General features: G+C 36.9%; 1 protein-coding gene across 3 annotated transcripts in view; it reads right to left on the minus strand.

The window, feature by feature from the left end:
* POLN (DNA polymerase nu) overlaps window positions 1-22,306 on the minus strand; it is a 93,996-nt gene that overhangs the window by 51,005 nt on the left and 20,685 nt on the right. For all 3 annotated transcript variants that reach the window (XM_017820823.1, XM_017820824.1, XM_017820825.1), the window contains 6 exons: window positions 21,561-21,617; window positions 20,810-20,863; window positions 20,524-20,589; window positions 4,788-4,845; window positions 3,230-3,307; window positions 2,692-2,806 (listed from right to left, as the gene is read on the minus strand). In XM_017820823.1, coding sequence (XP_017676312.1) covers window positions 2,692-2,806; window positions 3,230-3,307; window positions 4,788-4,845; window positions 20,524-20,589; window positions 20,810-20,863; window positions 21,561-21,617 — 428 coding nt within the window. The remainder of the gene's footprint in view (window positions 1-2,691; window positions 2,807-3,229; window positions 3,308-4,787; window positions 4,846-20,523; window positions 20,590-20,809; window positions 20,864-21,560; window positions 21,618-22,306) is intronic.

Genomic DNA, 22,306 nt, shown 5'->3' on the forward strand with positions numbered 1-22,306 from the left:
CTGACACATCCTTATGCACCTCTACCCTGCACTGTTGACCAGTGTAAAGATTCCATGTGAATGATGTTTAATAGAAACGTGGATCCAACAGGTTTCCAAGAGGGATGCACCTCTAAGGTCCCAGGGATAGGCTGAATCACAGTACAGCATGCCTAACCAAATTATGAAAGGAAAGCTTTTATACATAAGAGATCTTTATTCCACCAGAAACTCACAGAGCTCACCTCTTTGCAGAAACTGCCCACCATGTGTATTCGTTGCCAAATGCTATAAAAAGCCTGTAAAGGTTTTTCAAAAGGTTGGATTTCAGATAGAAGGCTTTAACCTGAAGGGTAGCTAAGGAATGGAGTTACATTTTAGTGGAGAAGCCATGAAGCTTAGAAGAAAAAGTGAATAAACTGGTATAAAACTTGGTTGGATTCTGTAGTGTGGCTCAGATTTCTGTCCAACAATATATTATTTTCTATTTTATGATTAACCATTCATCAGTCTAAGGATTTGTAGGTATAGAAAATCTGCTAAAAGATACCAACTGACATGCATTCAGAAGCTGAAATGCTATCAGACCCTAACACTATCTCAGTTTTTTCTTCTGAGAGGGAGCTTCACAAACTAATCCATTCTTTATAGATCTCTTAGAGGAAAAACCTTTTTTGGTCAAAGTTTTCTAATTGTCCAAAATATGTCAGAAAATATTTAGAAATAACAAGAACATCCAGTTCCTTCAAACAGAACAAAACATTTGCTATGTCCCTTACTACATCACTTGCTCAGATTTTAAAGGATTAAGACCCAGAGAAAACCAGGAAACCAAGAGGAGATAAAAGGTCTGTTGTTTATTTTGCTTTTCTCACAACTTTTTCTAATACCAACAGAGTGGAATCAACTACAATGAAGTCAACTGTTGGCCATGAAGATTTTATTTATCAATAGCAGACTATGAGAGATGAATAAATATCTGGAACAGGAAAGCATCTGTGAAGTCTGTAATTTTATGTCTTCTCTTTGGCGCTCAAGAAATTAAGGACAAAACTCAAAACTCCAAGGTGAATTCACTAGGAGCTGATCCAATAGGAGGAATCCAATTTGTCAGAACAAACACAGACGCCTACATTTGAGCTGGCCACCCCAGATCTACTTTGTTCTCAATGGTGAGAAGTCACTTTTAAGGTGCAATCGATCTTACTACACAGGGGACATCAACAATAGGTCAAATGAATCTCTCCAAGTACATGACAAATGTCCAGATTTAGGTGAGATTAAACACATCCTTCGTGTTTCTGTGATTAATAACAGTCATATAATAGATCCGACAAAAGAGTTTCTTCCAAGTATTAGCTTTCCTGAAGCTTAAGAGAAGAGTCAGCAGAATCATTATGTAATGATTTTGTAGACACACCATGACAATTCTGTCTGATAAAAATATTTGCCTGTAATATTTCATTAAATTTAAAGTTACCATGTAGCAACTGTAAGAGGTTGACGGCTGCCAAGAGCTGTGAGATTGCTGAATAGAATGGTATTTCTGGAGCCGTGCCCAGAGTTGAGACAAAATTTGACTCATCTTCATGCATACATTTCCAATAAACCACCAAACTAAAATAAGGATTTAACCCCAACACGAGGTTCCAGTGATATCATCTAGAGCTAAGAATTTATTACAGGATCAATAGAAGCTTCTATAAGCAACTCCAAAATAAAGGTGATCTTTCCATAGATATATTTGTTGGAACGTTTGTGGTCTTGAGTCGTGTTCTCCCAGAATGCACGTGTCTCAAGCACTGATTCAGTTGTTGGTAGCAGGATAATTATAACTTGAGCTCCATTTTGTATCTTTGCATGACTTCGGAACGTATTAGAAAATATGTCCCATCCCTGGAAGTGTTCAGGGCCAGGTTGGATGGGGTTTTGAGCAACCTGATCCACTGGAAGGTGTCCCTGCCCATGGTAGGGCTTTGAAACTAGATGGTCTTCAATGTCCCTTCTAACACAAGCCATTCTAGGATTCTAAGATTCTTTGAACTACTTAAGTGGGTAGGAAATACTGTGGTTGGGAAGGCTATGTCTGCTGTTTAGAAACTGTAGGATAAGAACTGAGCTGAATCAATCATATCTATTTTTGCTTTCATTTTCAGCTAACAATCTTCCCACAAAAAATGGAGATAAAAAGATAAGAGAGGGAAACAAAGAGAAAATAAGAACATTGAATAACATTTACATGACTTCACTCTGTTCAGACAGCTTTATGTTACAGCATTTTATTCAATCTTTTTCTGACCTGTTCAAACTGCAAGCTTCTTGACATCTATCCTGTCACTTATCGAATGCTCAGGAGCTTTTGAGCACAAGGGGAGTCCTAGCCTCAAGTGAGATTTTTAGGCATCATCATCATATGAACAACAATAAGAAACACCTTCAACAGCTAAGTAACTAATAGTTCATCTTTTTTTTTGATAGTTAGTCTTTCGATCTGAATGCTGAAGAAATCAGTAAAGAATAATCTGGACATGGAGATAAGAATTTTTTTTTTTTTAAATTACTGGAGTATCACTTTTTCCAAGTCATCCATAGATAATAAAATAGATACTGTAGCAAAATACAGTCTTTTGTTATTACACAGTAATACAATAGTTTAGGTTATACTTATTATTTTGTGTAATTACCATTAAAATATGCAACATTTATTCTTACCACTGAGAAGCCAATGTGGAAAATATATCACTGATTTCAGGTTCTTGGAACAGTTTCAGAAGTTCTGGTTCAGATGACAAGTCAGCAAGGATCCTTAACTCAATATGAGAAAAATCTAGAAAACAGAGTGTTAAAATGAATCTACTGCTCTAAAATAAAATCATACCTGCATTTTAACCAAACTATCACAAATTAAAATGTAAGCCTGGAGTGTTCAGTCATTTCCTCATGCTCAAAAAAGACAAATGCCTGTAAGAAGCTCATCCTGAAGAAGTTACATTCCAGCTATGGATCACAAGGTGCCTGATTCCTTCATTATCTTCATGTGCCAATTAATCTTATTAGCTCTTTGTTTCTACTGACAAGGCTTAAATATCATCCAGTTCTGAAGCATAGTAAGGAGTACACATCATATAACAATATTAATTGATACTAAGGGATTTGACAACCTTGTAAAATATGTCACCCAAAGGAGAGGGGGAAAAAGAGACGACAGAACTGCGAATATTAATGTGCATGAGAACAATGACTATCTCACCTGCTGCTAAAAAGGTACATCCTTTTTTTGAAACAAACAATGTTCTTGGGGAAATAGTTACTATGTCCTCTTCTTTTCCTAGAGAAGAGATAGGCATTTAAGTACCAAACACCAGTCCAAAAATACCATAGAAGGTTGCAAATGACTTACCAAGCACACAACTAACACCACAGAAATGGCAGTGCAAGCAACCTTGCAGAGTAAAAACTGCCAGCATCACACTTATTTCTGTGTATCAGTCATGCACAACTCCACCATACTCATCCTCGCAGTACTGCTCACTTCATCAAATCCAAACCCTTCCCGAAACACGAGGTAACAAATATCTGCAATAACTAACATTATTCATGGATTACTTAATAAAGGAGGCATTCATAAAGAAGGGTCTATAAAAATGAACTAAAAAATGTATTTTCTTATCTTTGAACATGCTGTAGCAACGTGTTAATAATCAAATTCTGAGTTACAGGTGGTAGGGGAATATGATATTGAGAACATACAGCTTTCACAGGCATCCAGATTGCAATGACAGAAATCCCCAATAATATCATGAAGCCATAATGTACATTGAAAAGGAACCAGAAGCTGAGGGCATCCTGGGAATACCACTTGATTTGGTGTAGAGAAGGATGGTAGTTTGAAATGTCACAGAATCAATCTAGTCAACATAAAAGTGGAAAAAATAAGTGTGTCTTGATACAGGAAAAACTTGGAAACTACATCTTTGAGAAATACATCTTATATAGGTTCATTAACAAAATTTCCAGGAAGTTTCATGTGCCACAGTTATTTCTGGCACCTCAGGTTTATACAGCCCCTGCTCATACAGTTTTTATAATAACTTTTAAAAAATCCTTATAAAAATGAACCATGTGGATAAAATAAAGTTAATGTCAAAATTTTACATTCTCTTCCCTAGCCTCCTGTTTTATGATCTGTGTTATTTCCAAAGCAGGAACTGAATAGCTGTGAAAAGGCAAAGCCTGCCCTTAGCTGAGAACTAAGCACCACAATGAGCAGCATTGCCCAGCTGTGGCTGCAGGCATTCAAGGAGAGTTTATGTTCCAAAATACCTCTCTTATACTTGAATCTGCTATTGTGGGTTTCTCTCTCTATCACTTTGGCTCGTGCTTTTCTAGACTTTACTTTGATTCTCTCTGAATCGTCTGCCTTAAATTTGCTTCTGTTAACACACCTGACTAACTACTGGTGTTTAGTTGTACTAAATGGCTTAGGTTTAACCTCTCCTCAAGCAAAGCCTCATGAGCTGAATGCACTCAAAATCATCCCTAGGATATTTAAGGGATTTAGGATGCATAATTCATCTGGAAAAAGAAACAGTGAGGTAGCCGAAGGAAATAAAAAAAAATCTAAAAGTTTGTAACTATTTAGATCAATGTTGAAAGAGCAAATTTGTTTTCAGAAACAACCAGCAGAAGTAATCAGTTTAAATGATAATGTGTAACTAAGCATCAATCATCTATTCTGTTCATTAATGCTGGAGCTATTTGCCTGCTTTGAAATATAATATAACTCATTAAAAACCCCCACATTTTACCTTTTATGTACTGTTTCTTTGTAATTCTAACTGGATGTTTAGAGATACCTTGAATGTTCTACAAATAAGAAAAATAAAAATGCTTAGTAAGTGAAAGTTTATGAAAACGTGGTTTTGAACAGTTTAAAACCATTATAAGAACATTAGTGATACTAATGCCAACAAGTTTTTCCCATACAATAAATAAGATTAACCACTTTGCCTTTCAAAGGAATCTTCACATTCTGCATCTACAGCCATTTTTGAATACTCACTCTTCCTTGACAATTGGAAGCTCCTAAGAACAATTTCCCACCGGCAGCCTTTCCAAATCCTAATCTCTGGATGCACCATGGAAGATAATTATTAATCCAATAAAAATCATTTTCTTCTTATTTTAACCTGTGTTTTTTTGGATACAGTGCATTACTTTCAAGAAAGGAACACATGTGAATCCTGCCTCAAGGCTAAGGGAACAGAGTATTCTTCAGCCTCTAGAAATTTTTCCAATATCTATTCCCCCTTTTTTTTTGAAATGCATGATAAAATAAATAAGGAACTCTTTCTTGACTACAGCACATCAGTCCAGATTAAAAGTGAGAGCTGTGTTTATCAACCAATATGGAGGAGTAGGGATAGCAGAAAATTTTTCTTTCAAGATCGGGGTTCACACACTCCCAGTAAAGCAGGAAAGAGACACAGCACAGCTCCCTTCTGTTATTTTGTGTCATTATGCCTCTTCATCTAGAAAGGTTAGAAACAAGAGTTAATGTATATCAAGCTGATTTTGTGATTCCATGCAATTAATTTGCAAGTGGTTCAGGAATTAGATGAACATACTAATTGTATGTCATACTGGGAATTCAGAGAGTGGGAATAGTGGTATATAATTCCCAAATCAGAATGATCATTTTCTATGCAACTTTGAACCCAAAACTGTTATTTTAAACTTAAGAGGGATGTAATCAGACAGTAAAAGCTATTGAAATTTAAAGCAGAAGTAAAAGAACAGAATTCCCAAATCAGAACAGTATCGTTTCTAGTCTTAGTATCATCCTTAAAGATGTATAATTAAATGTATTAAAGCTGAACACCTGCCACAGCCACATACAGAGAGAGACATAGGAAACTACTACATAATATTCAGAATATTTTCACAGCATGGAAAAAAACTAGGAACACTGCTCTCAGTCCATCCATACGAAATGCACAAAACTAACATTCCTATTGGCAACGATCGATTTCCATTGATAAGCTGGGGAGAATCAGTGCTTGTTCATATGAATAATATGCAATTTTAATGGCCACGGTAGATCCTCAGAAGTTCAGAAAATTAAGTCCTTTATTACGTATCTGGACATGGATATGGGAGCCTAACTTTACACATATATAAAAAAAAAACAAAACCACAACATTTTAATTCTGACTTATAGAACAATTCTGACAGTAGAGATAACTGCATGAACTTTTCATTGGGGTCTACGTTGGTATTGTGACATCCACTTTGTCAGATAACTTCCAGCACAGCTTAGAGTCATTTACAATTACTCTCACTGATTATTGTTCCTTATCTCATTCGCTTCAAAATCGTAAACAAAGTGGAAAAAAAAAGGTATTTCAAAATCTATCTACAACACAAAAATAAATCGCTATATTTGCTACCTTATTTTCATTGAGAGCATATGCCCAAAGTCTGCTTCCAATGCAATTTTAAAAGTGTTACTAATAATTCTGAAAAACACTAGTAATCGCAAGTGCAAGATGTCCTTTCACTTGTAAATTAGTTAACAACTCATAATTTGAATAAATCTGCAGAAAAGAGGTAGCTCAAGAAACATGAAAGTTTTAACGCTCAACTTTAAGCTACTGGAATAGCTTATCACATTCCTCTCATCTAATTTTGGATGTCTTTAGGCAAGTGGTTGGTCTAAACTATCTGTCTAGAATCCCTCTACAGCCAGCAGACAAGGACAGGAATCTCCAGTGGGCAGCTCAATACTTACAAGTTGTCCTAAGATCCCTTTGGAGGTGACGTATTCTAAGACTTAGATCATCAAATCTGATGAGATAAATTTACTCTAGATATTTAAAAGAACAAAGAAATATGGAGACAATTTCCCAAGAGCCTTCCAAATAGGAAGCTTTGCTTTGCTTGAGTCAGGTGACTGTTTTATTGTATCAGACGTGGAAAACTAATGTGGCTTTGATACATTAGCACCTTGGACTACATAATAATACAGCCTGTATTTTTGCTTTTAAGTATTTATTTCAAGTATTTATAGAAAAACCTTCACAGATCCAATTTGAGATCTGACAGTTATCCCCTATTTGTTAGAAAAGGACATTCACATCTTGCTAGAAGTTACAGAGAAACAAAAGTGCTCTCTCTGAAAAATCATGCTCCAACAGACAAATAGGAATATACTTGAAACACTGTGATAGAAAATCTGGTTATGAAAGTTAACTATTAATACTTCTGTTCATTGTCTCTGAGTGAGGGGGAAAAAAAACCATTAAGCTATTCTAGTAGATGATTAACAAGAAGACTCTAGCATTATCAAAAAAAAATATTAAAAACATGTAAAAACCAACACCATAATCGAGAATTAAGTTAAAGAGGCCCCAGTCAACAGAAGGAGAGATGAAGTCAAGGTCCCAGTTTCAAGTATATTTGAAAGGCTGTGATGATCAGGGGAGATTTCTGAATGCTGGAAGAAAGCAACTGTCACTCCTTTCTTCCACAAGGGCAAGAAGGAAGATGCAGAACACTACAGGCCAATCAGCCTCTCCTCAGTTCCCAGGAAGATGATGGAGCAAATAATCCTAGAAAACATCTGCAAACATATTAAAGTCAAGTAGATGACCTGGGGTAGTCAGCACAAATTTAGAAAGGGGAAATCGTGCTTAACCAACGACAGCCTCCTGCAATGCAGTGACCAGCTCTGTGGACGCGGGGAGAGCAGCAGATGTTGTTTACCTTGACTCCAGCAAGGCTTTCAAAACAATCGCTCATAAAAGCCTCAGAGAAGCTGATGAAGTGCAAGTTAGATAAGTGGACAGTGAGGTGGATTGAAACCTGGCTGAACTGCTGGGTTCAAAGGCCTTTGGTGAGTGGCACAAAGAGCAGCTGGGGGCCAGTCACTACTGGGGCACCCCAGAGGCAAATACTGCCCAACACCTCCATCAGTGACCTGGATGACAGGACTGAGTGCAACCTCAGCAAGATGGCAGGCAATCCAAAACCCTGAGGAGTGCTTGATACATCAGGTGAGTGATTCAGAGGGACCTCAAGAGGCTGTAGAAATGGGTTAATCAGGATCCCACAGAGTTCACAGTCTAGAAAGCAGTTTGGCAGAAAAGGACCTGTGGATCCTGATGAAGAACAACTTGAACATGAATCAGCAATGAGCCTTTGTACACAGGAAGGCCAACAGCATCCTGGGCTGCATCAGGAAGTGCATCACCAGCAGGTCAAGAGACTACTCAGAATGCCTGGCAGAAGGGTGTAATGAATATGGAGCCAGATTCTTTGCCACTGTTGCCCAATGACAGGACAAAAAGCACCGATCAGAAACAATTACAGAAAATTCCATTTAGACATAAAAAAAACCTTTTCACTGTGCCAGTGGTCAAACACTGGAAGAGGTTGCCCCAGAGAAGCTGTGAAGCCTCCATCCTTGGAGATATTCAAAACCCAATTAGACATGGTCCTGAGAAACCTGCTCTAGTGGGCACTGCTTTGAGCAGGGGGGATTGCACTACACAATCTCCAGCAGACCCGACAAAATTCAAGAATCTTGTGATTCTATGATTCTGTTTTTATAGCATCACTGTAATTGATTAAGTCATGTATCCCAGTGACAACCTATTGTCTTCTCTCTACTTCACATGATTTCTGAATGAGATAGAATTGAAGTCTTCAATGGTATGAGGCAGTGGAAAGTCATAGGACAACTTGGTTTCATTTCCAAGCAAATGTTAAGGAGATATATATTTTTCTATATATAAAGTACACTGGTTGAATCTCAGATCATGACAGGTAGAAAGCTGAAAAAACCTCACCCTACATCTGTACCCTTTACTTTTTCACCGTTTTGTTGTCAGTAAAGTCCTTTTCTTTCTCCTCCACAAGTATTAAATGATTAAAGATTAAATTTGGTAATATATTTACCAAACTTAAAAGAAAAAAAAGCACTGAATCTGATCTGCACTAAAGTCACTTTGAGTATGATGAACCCAGACTGGCTGTCTTCTTCCTCGGTGTCCAATGCTGACACCTTTCTTTGGCAATGGAACTGCCACACAGGGACCTGGCACTCCATCAATTCATCACCTCTTTTACAATTTCAGTTACTTAACACATTTTCCTAGCATCTAGATGGTTGTTGGATCACTGTTTTTTAGTTAAACCCTTCGGAAGACACCATGCTGGAAAAAAAGCAGGCATGGCAGAAAAAATTAAATCTCACTAGGAACACTAGATTAAAACTGTACATGTTGAAAAACAGACTGCTGATTTCTTTCCTCCTACCTCCATAATCACATTTTTTGCCACTATAATCCATCCTCACTGACAATCCTGGTATATCCCAACTAGTGTTTTAGCACACAACTAGAAACCTGTTTTCTTGGGTTTGAAAATGCTTTTATTAAAAGCTGTTCTACTTTTATCTGTTGTTTCAGGTGAAGAAATGTAGATTCTTGCCTATGCTGTTGCTTGTGTACACAGAGTCATTCAGAAGCAATGACAGACTTCACTTTGGCAAGGAGACTCAGAACTGATGGACTCTTTATGTCTCTGCTAAAGCCTCACAAACACAGCTTCAAGCCTTGCAAAGACAATGCTCTAATCCATAACATAATTCACCGTACTCAAGGAGAGTAGAATTATCAAGGAAAACAAAACCTAATAAAAGTCAAACAAATATACAGTTTCCCAGTTTGATGAGTTTCATCTCAGTTCAGTTACACCCTCTTTTGAGCTTTCCATTTTTGGTATCCAAAATTCTACATCTACATTTCCCACTGATTTTTTTATTCCTTCCTAGGTTAAAAACCAGTATGTTACTCTGGTTCTTTCAAAGCACTACAGTATACAGATATATATTGGATACATTACCTTTGAAGTCAGTACAGTCAGACTTCACCTAATCACAGAAGCTGGTGGTGCATTTTAATTATTTTTTACTCTGTGTCAAGTAGGTTTGTGGATCATATTTCCTATATTATAATTCTCCTTACAGTTTTTTACATGGATTCATCTAACCCATACCTCTCTTCCTCCTCCTGATATATATTTTCAGTAGCATAAATTGCTATTTCTTTGAGCAATTAACCTCAGCCAGCCCCAGTGACTCTCAGAATAGATGCCCATCTGTGTATGCAAAGCCATCAATAGCTATATACGTATTCTTTTTTTTTTTAATAGAAAATGTCTCATTAATCTACTAACTGCTCAGAGTCACATTTCTAAATATCTATGGAATGTGTCTGTCTGAAGACCTACAAACTGCAGGGAGGGGAACAAAACAATCTAACAGTTACTGAAACAAATGGGAACGCACAGAGGTGGCTGCAGACTTTTCTGTGGATATTTGGTTCTGACTAATTCCCACACTGTTCTAAGGTCTTACTAAAAAATAAGAATGGAGACAAAACTTACTACTAAGATAAGCATATCCATTCACAAATGTATACAGGACAGATGTGTCATGAGGGAAGGCTAAAACCAAGAAGGAGTTAGACTCTCATTGTAATACTTTTGGAGCAGAAGTGTAGAGTGAAGTTCTTTCAAAGCACTACAGTGAAGTTGCAAACTTGTAAATCCATGGCATGTCTTTGATGACTCTCATTGTAATACTTTTGGAGCAGAAGTGTAGAGTGAAGTTCTTTCAAAGCACTACAGTGAAGTTGCAAACTTGTAAATCCATGGCATGTCTTTGATGACTCTCATTGTAATACTTTTGGAGCAGAAGTAAGACTTTGGTCTGTAAGACCAGACTTCATTACAATGACAATAGATAGGTAGATGACAACTCCCTTGAGCTTTAAGTTCCATATTTCTGATTGGGTGGGGTTTTTTTCTTGTACTGGATTTTTTTCCCATTTATTTCATTCTTCAGAATTGTTTGTACTCCTTCTTTTTCAGTTGTCTTTTTTTGCTTTGCATGGGACTGCACCTATTGACAAATTGTGCTCTCGTAGCTCATTTAATCAATCTGAGAAGAAATGTAAGCACAGGGTCAGTGAGCTACTTCCTTAAGCATCAACACTCTGTTTGCTCCATTGTTGCAGGCCAAAGCTGCTGCAGAACCAGCAAGGAAAATTGCACCCTGCCCACAGAGGAGCATTCTTCCAATGCAGAACAAGAAGACTGTGAATCCTGAGGGCACTTGCAACCTCGAATTCACTCAATTTGTCTGGCATATCCAAAGTCAAAAGCAAATCACTCATGAGAAATTACACAGCAGAAATAATTAAAAGAAACCTCTTCAGATTTCCCTTTTGGAAAATTGCTGCATTTAATTATTGCCCATAGCAAGCATTTATTTATAATTTTAAAAGAATAAGAAGTTATATCTTTCACTTCTATATGAAACACAATTTCAAGACAGTCTGAAGATCTAATTTTTAAAATAGACCGTGCATCTCAATAAATAGAGAAAATAGGAAAATGAACAGGGTCACAAAAGCAATGCCAGCCTGGTATGGATGTGTACATGCATTCCTAAGCAAATCTTGACTTGTCTGAAATTGCCACCTAGTGGCTTGTTGAAAATTAAGGACATCTATTTTCCCTGCCAAAACCCACAGAATGATGCAGACTTCTGGTAAAGGATTTCTTCATTTTTGGTACTAGTTACCATTTTTTCAGCAGAGAACAATCATTCAAAAGTAATGCATTCCCCTCTTGCCTCAGCCAGAGCACAGAATTATCAAGGTTTTTTTAGGGGTTAGAAAAGTGGGAAATTTAGAAGCAATTCATATCCTTCCCACAAGTTTAAGTAGCTTTCAAAGGGAATACAAGGGAAGAAAAAAAGAGCAACCAAAATTATTAATTTCTTTACTTCAGAGAGTTGGCCATAAGAACAGTGTATTTGATTTCCTATTACTAATCCTCTTTCTGCCCTGTGCTTTGAAATTTAGACCTGACAATGACCTCAGGGAATAAAGATGTAGCAGGACATGAAAAAGGATTTGATGAGTGATTTTTAAAATGACAAAAAGTATCTTATTTTACTAACTTAGTGATTTGACATGTTCTGTGACAAGTTATTTTGTCAAATAATGGGTTCAGCCCAGATTCTTGGTTACATATTGACAAATTGCTAACCTGTGCACAGCAAGCAAAGGGGTTTGTACAGACACAGCTCTTCGCATCTTTTAAGAGACAAAGAGTGCTTCTGTTTCCCTTAAATAAACTGATTAAATTCTATTACTTGTTTTGTTTCATTTTCCTGGATGAAAATTAGAATATTAGCTCAGTTAAAATCTTCATTAATATGGGAAGCTCCAACTCTGAGATGAACTCCAAGAAGATATAAATTGGTTTTGGTGAAAAAGACAGAGCTAAGGCACAGAGATAACAACCCTTTAGGGGCAGCTGGAGCCAGCAAATATTGTATAGTTGAAGATTAGCTGCATATTATGGCTTTAAAGCAAACAGCACCAAGGGAATATTGTCCAAAGGTACAAATACCAGACCTCTAAACACACAGAAAATGACAAGATTTCCAGGCTGGAAGGATTTACTGTCTAAAGAAAAGATGTAACAGCTGTTTCACGAAAAGGGTAAAATTTAGCATCTCAAACAAGATTGTTCCACATACTGAGGAATTTATGGAGCATATGTTAGCAGGGAATTCCTCTTAAAAGGCTGTGAACGGGAGGTTGATGGAAGGAGTTAAAAAGAAACCTAAGTACACAAAATCTCTTTCTTTGGTCACAGTGAGGAAAGGACAATTCCTGATTTCACTGAAGGGGTCATTAACAGTAAGTTCCTGAGAGCCTCAGCCAGCAGATGATTGTGCTGGTACAGGAGCACTAAGGACAAGGCCACGCAGGAGCCAGCAAGAAGAGCTGTGTCCTATTCTGTTCATCTTCAGTGACACTTACACAAACCACTATGGTTTTTCACTGTTGTTCCCAACTCGAGAGAGTGCATCCATCTCCAAAACTCTGCCTGAAATTTCATGAAGTTTCATGAAAAGCTGCTGAGGAAATAAAGAATTGGCAAATTTTCCACTCACTAACATAGAAAAAAAAAGAGTTGTCAGAAAGGAAAGCTGAACATAATAGGGTTGAAAAGCTGCTGAGATAATTTTCCTGAAATTCTTTGCAATGCCAATGACAGAGCTTTGGAAAATCATTACTGTGTGAAAACTGGACCATCCAAGACAAGAGGTCTCCTTTAATGCACCTAACTTTTGATATTCCCCTATAAACCATTCTCTTTTTATCATTCTTCATTTCTGTCCCCTTCATGGTTTTGTATTGTCAGATCTCTCAGATCTTTTGAAGTAATTTTTGCTGACATACAAATTGAAAGAAGATTGTACAGTAGAAGAACACTGTACAGTAAAATAAACTATTTAAATACTTTTGTCATGCTACAACATAATGAAACTGATGGAAGTGAAATGAAAATGCTGAGATCAGAATTAGACTATATTTTGTCCTTGCAAAAAGGAATTCAGACATTAGAGGAATATAGTAACACTTCTCACTCTTGAGAGTTTGTAAGAAAAGACATAACTTGTGTGTCTGAGATTTTTATTTTAATTGTCCCCTCAGAACATAAGTTTCCAAGCTTTCAGTATTTCTTAAAGCGTGTATCCAAAACTCCTACTAATGGAGTACTTCATATGAAAAACAAAACAAATTTTCAGGCAGAATTTCTAAAATCTTAACTCACAAAAGGTGCCACCAGAAAACTTAATAACAAATATGCACACAGACACTTAATATAAAGACTACATACATTTGTGCACATTGCTGAAGATTCAGTCTGATCAACTGCCTTACGTACGAGAAAACGACCTCAGCAGGACACGGGCTCCGTTACATCCTCAGAGCTCACACAGGTACAATGACTGTGTCCAGTGGAGACATCAGGGGATGCTGCACATGCCAATACCAGGCATGAGAAAAGTGCTCAGCCAGGAATTGAAACAATGAAGAACAAAGATTGTGACAGACTATGAGTGAATGGCACTAATTGTTTCTTGTAACCAAAACACCGTGTTAACATTGCTCTTAAACTATTCTAAAACTACACGGAATCAGACTTAATAAAATTCCAAGAGATACAACAAAGTGCATAGATTAACTCCTGTAACAGAATATTTAGTAATAGATATTACTACAATCACTTTAAAAGACCTTTGAATTTGTAAGGTAGTGAAAGCTACATTAATCAAAACACATCGTTTTTTGGCAAAGAGGATGCTAATTTTGTTTCTGGTTAGCTATGTGCTCCAGTCACACTTACATTTTAGAGAAAAATAACCTGTCAGTAACTCTAGCTGTATTCCAGCATGGATTTCTAAAACATGATCAAGGCATAGTTTTGGCTTCTGTCTGCAGCACTCCCAAAACATTGCTCACAAAGGCCACTCAAGGGATAAAATGAATCAGCATATAATCAACTATCTTAACCAAGCCCACTCAACAGCAGTAGATGCTTAAGTACTGAAACTTAATTTATACAAAGTGTATTGAAATGTATTATCTTCTAATTTTAATGACACAAGTGGAAATATGCAGTGCCATCATCTCTCTAGCACAGGAAAATTCTAGAGGAACATTTTTTTTCCATTCTACATTTCTACAAATCTAAGCTTCTCCGAGGATTTTTTTTTTCAGAAACTAAAGGAGAGTGAAGGAGGAATTCAGCCTCCATAGTCAATATTTCATAATGTGCTAAAAATACGTCGGCTAATATTACCCCAAGTTGTATAGAATCTTTCATTTTTGAGCTGTCAATTTTAACTGCTCTGTTTATTTCTGTGCTTATGTTCAGTTTGTAGAAGAAATCATGACAGACTATCTTATCCTGCATAAATAAAATGCAAGTATTTTGTATGTTATTACTGCACAGAAGCAGATTTATATGGCTATACATTAATAATCCCAAATAGAAGAGAAGTTATATACAGGATTTGAACTGCTCTTGTTCCTACAGAATTACAGCCCAGATGATGCTACAAGCTTTACTGAGTCAAATCATGCTATCAAGTGTAGTCCTTGTATTGGATATACCACACTCACCATGAGATAAATGAACACATCCAAATCAGGAGCATCACAACAGAGAATGCCAAAGACCTGCATATATCACAGAAAAGGCCACTGTTTACTCGAGATGCTAAAAGAACAAAGATCTATAATGAAGAAACCTTATTTCTTGCATTTGGACAATAAATCAACAGGATGATGTTCTGGAGAAGCAGACACGAGTGTTATGAAATGACCAAGAGTGACTTTCTATACTGCAGTTGTCACACTAATACCTCAGAACACTCCGTTATAATGTTAAGGTAGGGTAAAATTGCAGCCTGAATGCAACTGGACTGAACTCTTGTCAACATGCCCATTCGCTCATTTTTAAGCACAATTCCTCTGTCATGAAACATCAACTGTGATGAGTGGGGAAGAAAGAGGAAACAGAGAACTTCTGCCTCTAACACTGTAAGTACAGTTTCTTTAAATGCTAAAGCCTTCACTGAAACACTTTGAAAAAAAAAAGCAACAAAAGAGACTGTAAAAATATCAAAACTCTACTCATAAAATGAGATACTATTTTAGTGCTATCAGTGAAGTCATAATCACCATGTGACTCAAGAGTATTGGAATAAATCTACCGAAAAGAAACATGGCACAAAAATATGTTCTGGATGCAAGAGATGCTGGGAGAACACCGACAACCACAACAAACAGGATGTGCACTCCAGCTTTCTCTAACAGCACATCAGCTCCTCTGAGCGACAGTGGTTTGTACTGGCTAGAAAATACAACACTAAATTGCTTTGACTCAAGGGACCAAGAAAACACGGACATTCTCATGTCTGTTAAGACAACCTACCACCATTTCAGTGAAGCCCATGCTTAGGTAAAAGCATACTTAGAGCATACTTAGGTAAAAATTATTTTGTTAGACTAGGTGACCTTATAGAAGACTTTTGACAAGATGTTTTATATGAACCTGTCATGTGTCTTATGTGTGTCCATCCCCAGTGCTTTACCATAAATATACTCAAAAAAAAAAAAAAGAAAGAAAAAAAGAAAACACACTGATATCGATGCAATTGCAAGACCCATACTGTCCATCCAATTAAACATTCTTTTCAGTTGGATGGTGTATGAAAAGAAGTTTACAAAAATTATGTTCCTAACAGTGCAGCTTCAAAAGCAGACAAGTTATTGGTTCACTTCTGGGGAGAAAAAAAACAAAGATGTAATTACATCCTTGCTCCCAGACTTGTGTCTGGCTCCTCACATTGCATCAGCTCTGTCAAACTTCCTAAAAGCTGTGAAGGAAAGGGACAGTGGAAAAATGGGACACTGCAAATTTCCTCATCACTATTAAGACACCTCGTAGAACATCCTGTTTCTGTTAGAATCCAATTGTGACTACAGACTTCAAACTTCCAGAAAGAGTATTTGTAGTATCACAGATCAGCCTGTAGCTTTAATGAGGCCTTGGACAAAATGCCTGAAGGTTGAGAGCTGACACAATAGTTTTGGTAACACAATCCTGTCAATCCACCCTGCCAGGACTGCACACGTGGGTATGCCAAGGATGTAAAACCTACTGCCATGAAAGAGAGACAAACAGGAAGCATCTCATCCACACTGCCCAGAAACAATCCCAAAACTATGACAAAACTACATTTCCGTTTTATCTCAGAGAAAATTAGTCCATTCACTCCAAAAACCAACCCAGGAGGGAAGTAACACAGATATAGTATGGATAACCAGGAATACTGGTTTGCTAAGTTAATTGACAGAAGAGTAATTTTTGATGGCAATTGCTCAGAGGGGTCTCTACTTCAAGACATTGTTTTTCCCATTAGAAGGAAACCCAGATGGGTAATTTATTATTTATGTTCCAAACACGACCTACAACACACATTTTCTAAAAAAACAGAATGCAATTCTCTATCGTGAATTCCCTACCAGAAAATCTTATTTATGTCTGTTGAGGAAACTGAGATATAGTCAATATTTCAGGTACTTTATGATCCTTCTTTAAGCTTGTTAACATTCAATATATCCTAATTAGTTTCCCCTTCGAATTACATTCCTGCTTTCTAAATTAAAGGCTAACATGTTTCTTTGACTGACAGGTAAATTATTTTATTTCTTTGCCTTTTTGGACAAGCTGTAAAAGCATTTTTCCTGGGGCGAAATAGGAATGCTTTTTTATTTTTTTCCACTTGTTCCAAGAAGGTAAAAAATTTTATTTATCTTCAGCATAACTTTTTGTTACTAAAAGGAAGGAAATGCCCCCTGAAGCCCAGCACTTTATGCTTTTTAGTTTAATGATACAAACAGCTTCTGAAGTAGAGACGAATAAACTCATTAGCAGCATTTCAGTTCTCTCTGCTGCAGAAGCCTGGAGGAAAGAAACCTTAATACAGAATATCTGATTCTAGCACTGAAGTTTACATCTTAAACCAAATTATAACATCCAATTTTATGCAATCTTTATATCTCAAATTAGGATTTCTCTCTGTTCATTCGGAAAGAGGCTCGATCTTAATTGGCTTTATGCTCTTCCACTTTTGTCTTATTTTTGCTTTAAAACATGAGAGGTTGGAAAGAGGTTTTCAACATGGGTCTGGAGAACATAAACAAGCTTTTATGAATATCATCAATATATTTTATAGGAAAGTTATCTATGAGCAATATAATAAAGGAGTATCCTAATGTAGCAAGACTAGTATATTTATACAAAAAGTAATTTAAAATAACATATTCAAACAATAAACCTAATTAAATTCCCCTAATAGTCATAAGCAATCCATCACGGAGTGGAAAAAATAACTAGCCTATGGATATGTTACAAAATGATTTGACTGAAGAATTTTAGGGTTTATATTTACTTTTAGATACTCAGGTTCCATGGAGTAGCAAAGAGAGAACTACGAGGCTATAGGCAGGAGACTACAGTATCAAATGTGTCCCTACTCAAAAATGTACTACAATAACACTTTGTTATTTGTGAAAAATGTATTATTTATACACTACACATATTGTAGAAGAAGAAACCAAATGAGAAGAAAGGGAGTGCACAGTTAAACTAAAATAGATGAATACATGGAAAGCCACCGCAGTGAAGTTCTGCTAAGAAACCCCCTCGAAGTCGCTACAACACAAAAGTCATAAAAATTCATGTGAATAAACTTACCTATCGAGAAAAACCCACATAAAGCCAAAAACATACATCATCCATACATCAGATGTGGATCTGCCTGAAAGATCACAGTAGAGTATCTGAAAAAGAAATCCTGCTCTGTATCTAATGTCTAGTCATTTCCCCTTAAACCTATAAGTAAATCCTTCCTGGAGTCCATTGAATGCCTTAAAGGAAAGAGGACAGATAGATTCACTACCTTTACAAAAGAAAAGAAAGATAAAGAAATCCTTGTTTGGAACCTCATCTCTCACAGCCACCGCAGCAAATGGGATGTTTTTTCTGTTTGAATTCTCAGTGTATCTGATTCACACTTGTCTTTTGCTTTAATCACTTCTTAAAGCATTTTAAAACAGTTAAAAATAAACTACCTCAGCAAATATTCAGCCAAAACTTGACACAATATCATAGTAACTGCAAAAATATCTTCAATATTTATGATTTCTGGCAAGAACCTTCCCAATCCTTTAACACTTCACAAAGTGACTGGGCACTGCAGTATATATTCTATATCAATAAATGATTCAGAAACAGATGGTATAAGTTCCATAAACATTTCAAACAAAAAAAGCCATGCCAATGTTTTTCCTTAAAAGGAAAAGCCAGCCTTAGGCAACCCTGGATGTTAACTTTAGCAGCATTATTTCGGAGAAAAACAACTTTTAAGAAAAATAGCTTTTGTGTCATTTTTACCATGATGGGCCAAAGGTCACTCTATATTGTATGTGGTTGTTCAAGACAGCTGTCTGTTCAGCTCTGACTCGGAAATGCCTGTGCATCACATCACAGAATTCAGTAAATTGGGACCTTCATGATCATCTTTTCCGTTCTCTCCCATCACTGTCTCCCATCTGGGTGCATGAGATTCGAGAGCAGCAGTAACACTTCTCCACTCTGTTGTTAATTCAGAATCCTAAACACTGTTTTTTACTCAGCAAAAAGCACAAGCACTTTCTAAAAATTGTTTGATGACAAATTGTACGGAAATATGCACCATGAGGGTAGGAAGATATAAATGAAACCTGAACTGTGAAGGCAGGTGAAAGAAGAGCTAAGGAAGTCACCAGTATGGTGAGGGTGAGAACCTCCCAGGACAGGTTTCTGCCAGAACTCCAAAGTCACTATTCCAGGCAGGGCTTGCCAGGAGCCTCATGAACCCACCCATGCCAAGTGGTCACAACAAAAGTAACGTGTCCAACTGCTCCCACACAGAGTTGGGGAAGACCATGGCCTTTCTCTCAAGACTGCAGAAAGCTCCTAAGGCCATTTGTACCCAAGAAGCTTAAGGCTGGGACATGCACAGACAGATATGCAGTACCCAAACCTGCATGGATAAGAACTGACAATACTTTGGAGCACAAGTTAAAAGGACAACGGCCTCATGGATTCCCCCTGGCCTTCATGAGCCAAGTCCCATCTCTGCATCTATTCCCCTTCCCCCACAGGGCCAGAGGCCAGGTCTTTGCTAAGAAAAGCCATGATTAAACCAAACAGAAAATATCCCCAGACAGGCAGTCACTACTTTTCTTCTTATTCCTGCACCTAAGCCTTGGCTTGAGCCCTTGAAGCTCAGCAGCCCTGTCCCCTCCCACACCAGGTCCTGCGCTCTGATCCATGCAGCCATACCCTGTGACAGAGCGGGCATGCCAAGACCTCAGCAGTCTGTACAGCCAAAGGTCAGCATGCTTCCCAAACTCCCAGGGAAATGGGATCATAGAATACATTCAAATATGCCCTTTGGTGAAAAAAAAAAAAGAAAAAAACGAAAATCCAAGCCTGTAGCACTCCAGAAAGCCAAATAAAACACGTTTCAGGCACAAGCATGTACATGGAGATCATTATAACCAGAGCCAAGAGAGGAAGCACAAAGAGCCCAGGTGTCACAGCCATACATACAAGCAAGACCTCCAGAGCACCAGCACTGCCAGCTTAGCCCTGTACTGTTATGAGGCCTGAACCTAAATTCCAGAAGAAAAGAACTTCCTTCTTTTCTGTAATACCCACCTTCCAGGCCTCACTGATCCTTTACAAGTGGCTCATGAACACCAGGAATCCATTACAAAGAAGTATTCAATGGAAGTCCAGAGGGTACATGCACGGCCCACAATTGTACCTCTCTACTTCAGGTAATCTTTATTCTGATGCACAGATAACAGACAGTATTCCTAAGAACAAATGTTCTAGATTAAAACACCCATTTAACATGCTTTTTCTGTCCACCATTTAGACACAATACAGCAACTGCTAGACTTGCATGAAAACAAACATTTCTTGTGTTAAAAATATTACATTAATTTTTCATTTCAATTAAAATGTAAATCTTCCAGTAGGGTCACTTACAGGATGTTTGGCTGAAAGTCTGCCAGTCACAGTTCCTGTCTGATTCCACGTAGAGGAAATAAATCCCTGTAATCAAGTAAAGCAAAAAATAAATAAAAAAGGAAAATTATGAAGACACAGAGGTAAATTTTATTTAACATAAGTACCAGTAATAAAAATGCACTGCAATCAGAGCTATAAACCCAAAAGTTCTTTTGAACTTTATAATTTTCCATATATAAAAGTTCTTAAACTGTAAACACTGCAATCCTTTTAGGATTTTACAAGCTACTTTATATATTTCTACCTTTCTCATGCATGTTCGTAATCCATCCACATAAGTTGATTTCATCTTATGAACCTAAAATACATAAATTTCAAAATAAATGCTTACTTATAATAATAAGAGAATTTTTAAATTAAAGATCTTACTTTCCAAATGAATATGAACTGGTTTTGTAGACTTTTTATTTTTTAAAGTCAGTTTTATCTTAGTAAATAATGGCTTTATACTCTCTAAATAGCCTGACCTATTAGCATAAATTAGGTAAGTGCTCAGTTATAACCTAAAGCCAGGACTTTGCAGATAGTAGCAAATGAACTATTGGAATTGATTATTTTGCATCTTACGTCCCCAGGTCGATAAACTACACAAAAAAGCCACATACAAAACCTCCAAACAAAACCAAACATCAAAACCATACATAAACCCACACTTTTTTGTTTGGTTGGTTTTTTTTTTTTAATTCTTGGAATTAAAGAAAACCCAACTGAAAACCCACTCAAAACCCAAATGTTAAGTGTGAGAACAGACTAACTGGACAGTTTTGGATTTTCAGGAGGCTTGTCACCCAAAAATCCCCCATAACTAGTTATCTCCTTCACTTTACGCAAAGTATTTCTTCAGAACTCAAAAAATAAATGTTTTGCCCTAAGATTGTGCTTTATAGCACTGGACAAATTTCACATTGCAGTTTTCCAATTATTTTATGAATATGTTCTCTTTCTTGCTAATTGTGCTTTAATGCAACTACATTATGTGAAGAAGATCCGCTCACCTGACGGTACTCTAAAATTATCTTAGGCAAAGGATGAAGATCTTGCAATTTATTTAGCTGCAAAATCAAGAACGTAAATTAGTGGTATAGTTCTCTGTTAAGTTACATTATTAAACAAACCTTAACAGAATGCATTTTGGAGCAAGAAATTTTTTGACAAGCTGAAAGGACAAAATATTGGCTAAAGAATGACGTCCTTCAAGCAATCCCACTCCAGGCCCAAGGAAGCCTTCATTCCTTCCTGCCTTCATTAGGAAGGCTGGAGATGACTCCTTCCCATTTCATTTTCCTTTTTGTCCCAGATAGAGACAAAAAACCATGCAGACATAAAAACTTCTCCACAGCAACTTTGAAAACACTGGGGTACAATGTGTGTGCCTACTTACAATTCTTTGTTTATTTTTTGTGCTATGCAGCATCAAAGCAAGAGAGAACATGATAAAAGTATAAAAAATAATACATATATACACACATACACACACACTTACACGCACACAACACAGCAGGAGAATTTCTCCTGTTCATCCCCTAATAAAAGTTCCAGGAAAATGTCAAGAGAAATTAAAACTGTCAAATCCCAAAGCAATAAAATAAAGTATATTTCTGATCACTTTTACTGGAAACCGTAAAACAATCTGTTAAGAAAAAGAATGAAATTATTAAAATAGAGATTGGATATTTATAAGTACAACAAAAAATATCTGGAACTACAATAGTCCAGGATGAGAAACAGATGCAACTGTACT

This window comes from Lepidothrix coronata, unplaced genomic scaffold (genome assembly GCF_001604755.1).
Source record: "Lepidothrix coronata isolate B3197 unplaced genomic scaffold, Lepidothrix_coronata-1.0 Scaffold85, whole genome shotgun sequence".
NCBI classification, from domain to species: domain Eukaryota; kingdom Metazoa; phylum Chordata; class Aves; order Passeriformes; family Pipridae; genus Lepidothrix; species Lepidothrix coronata.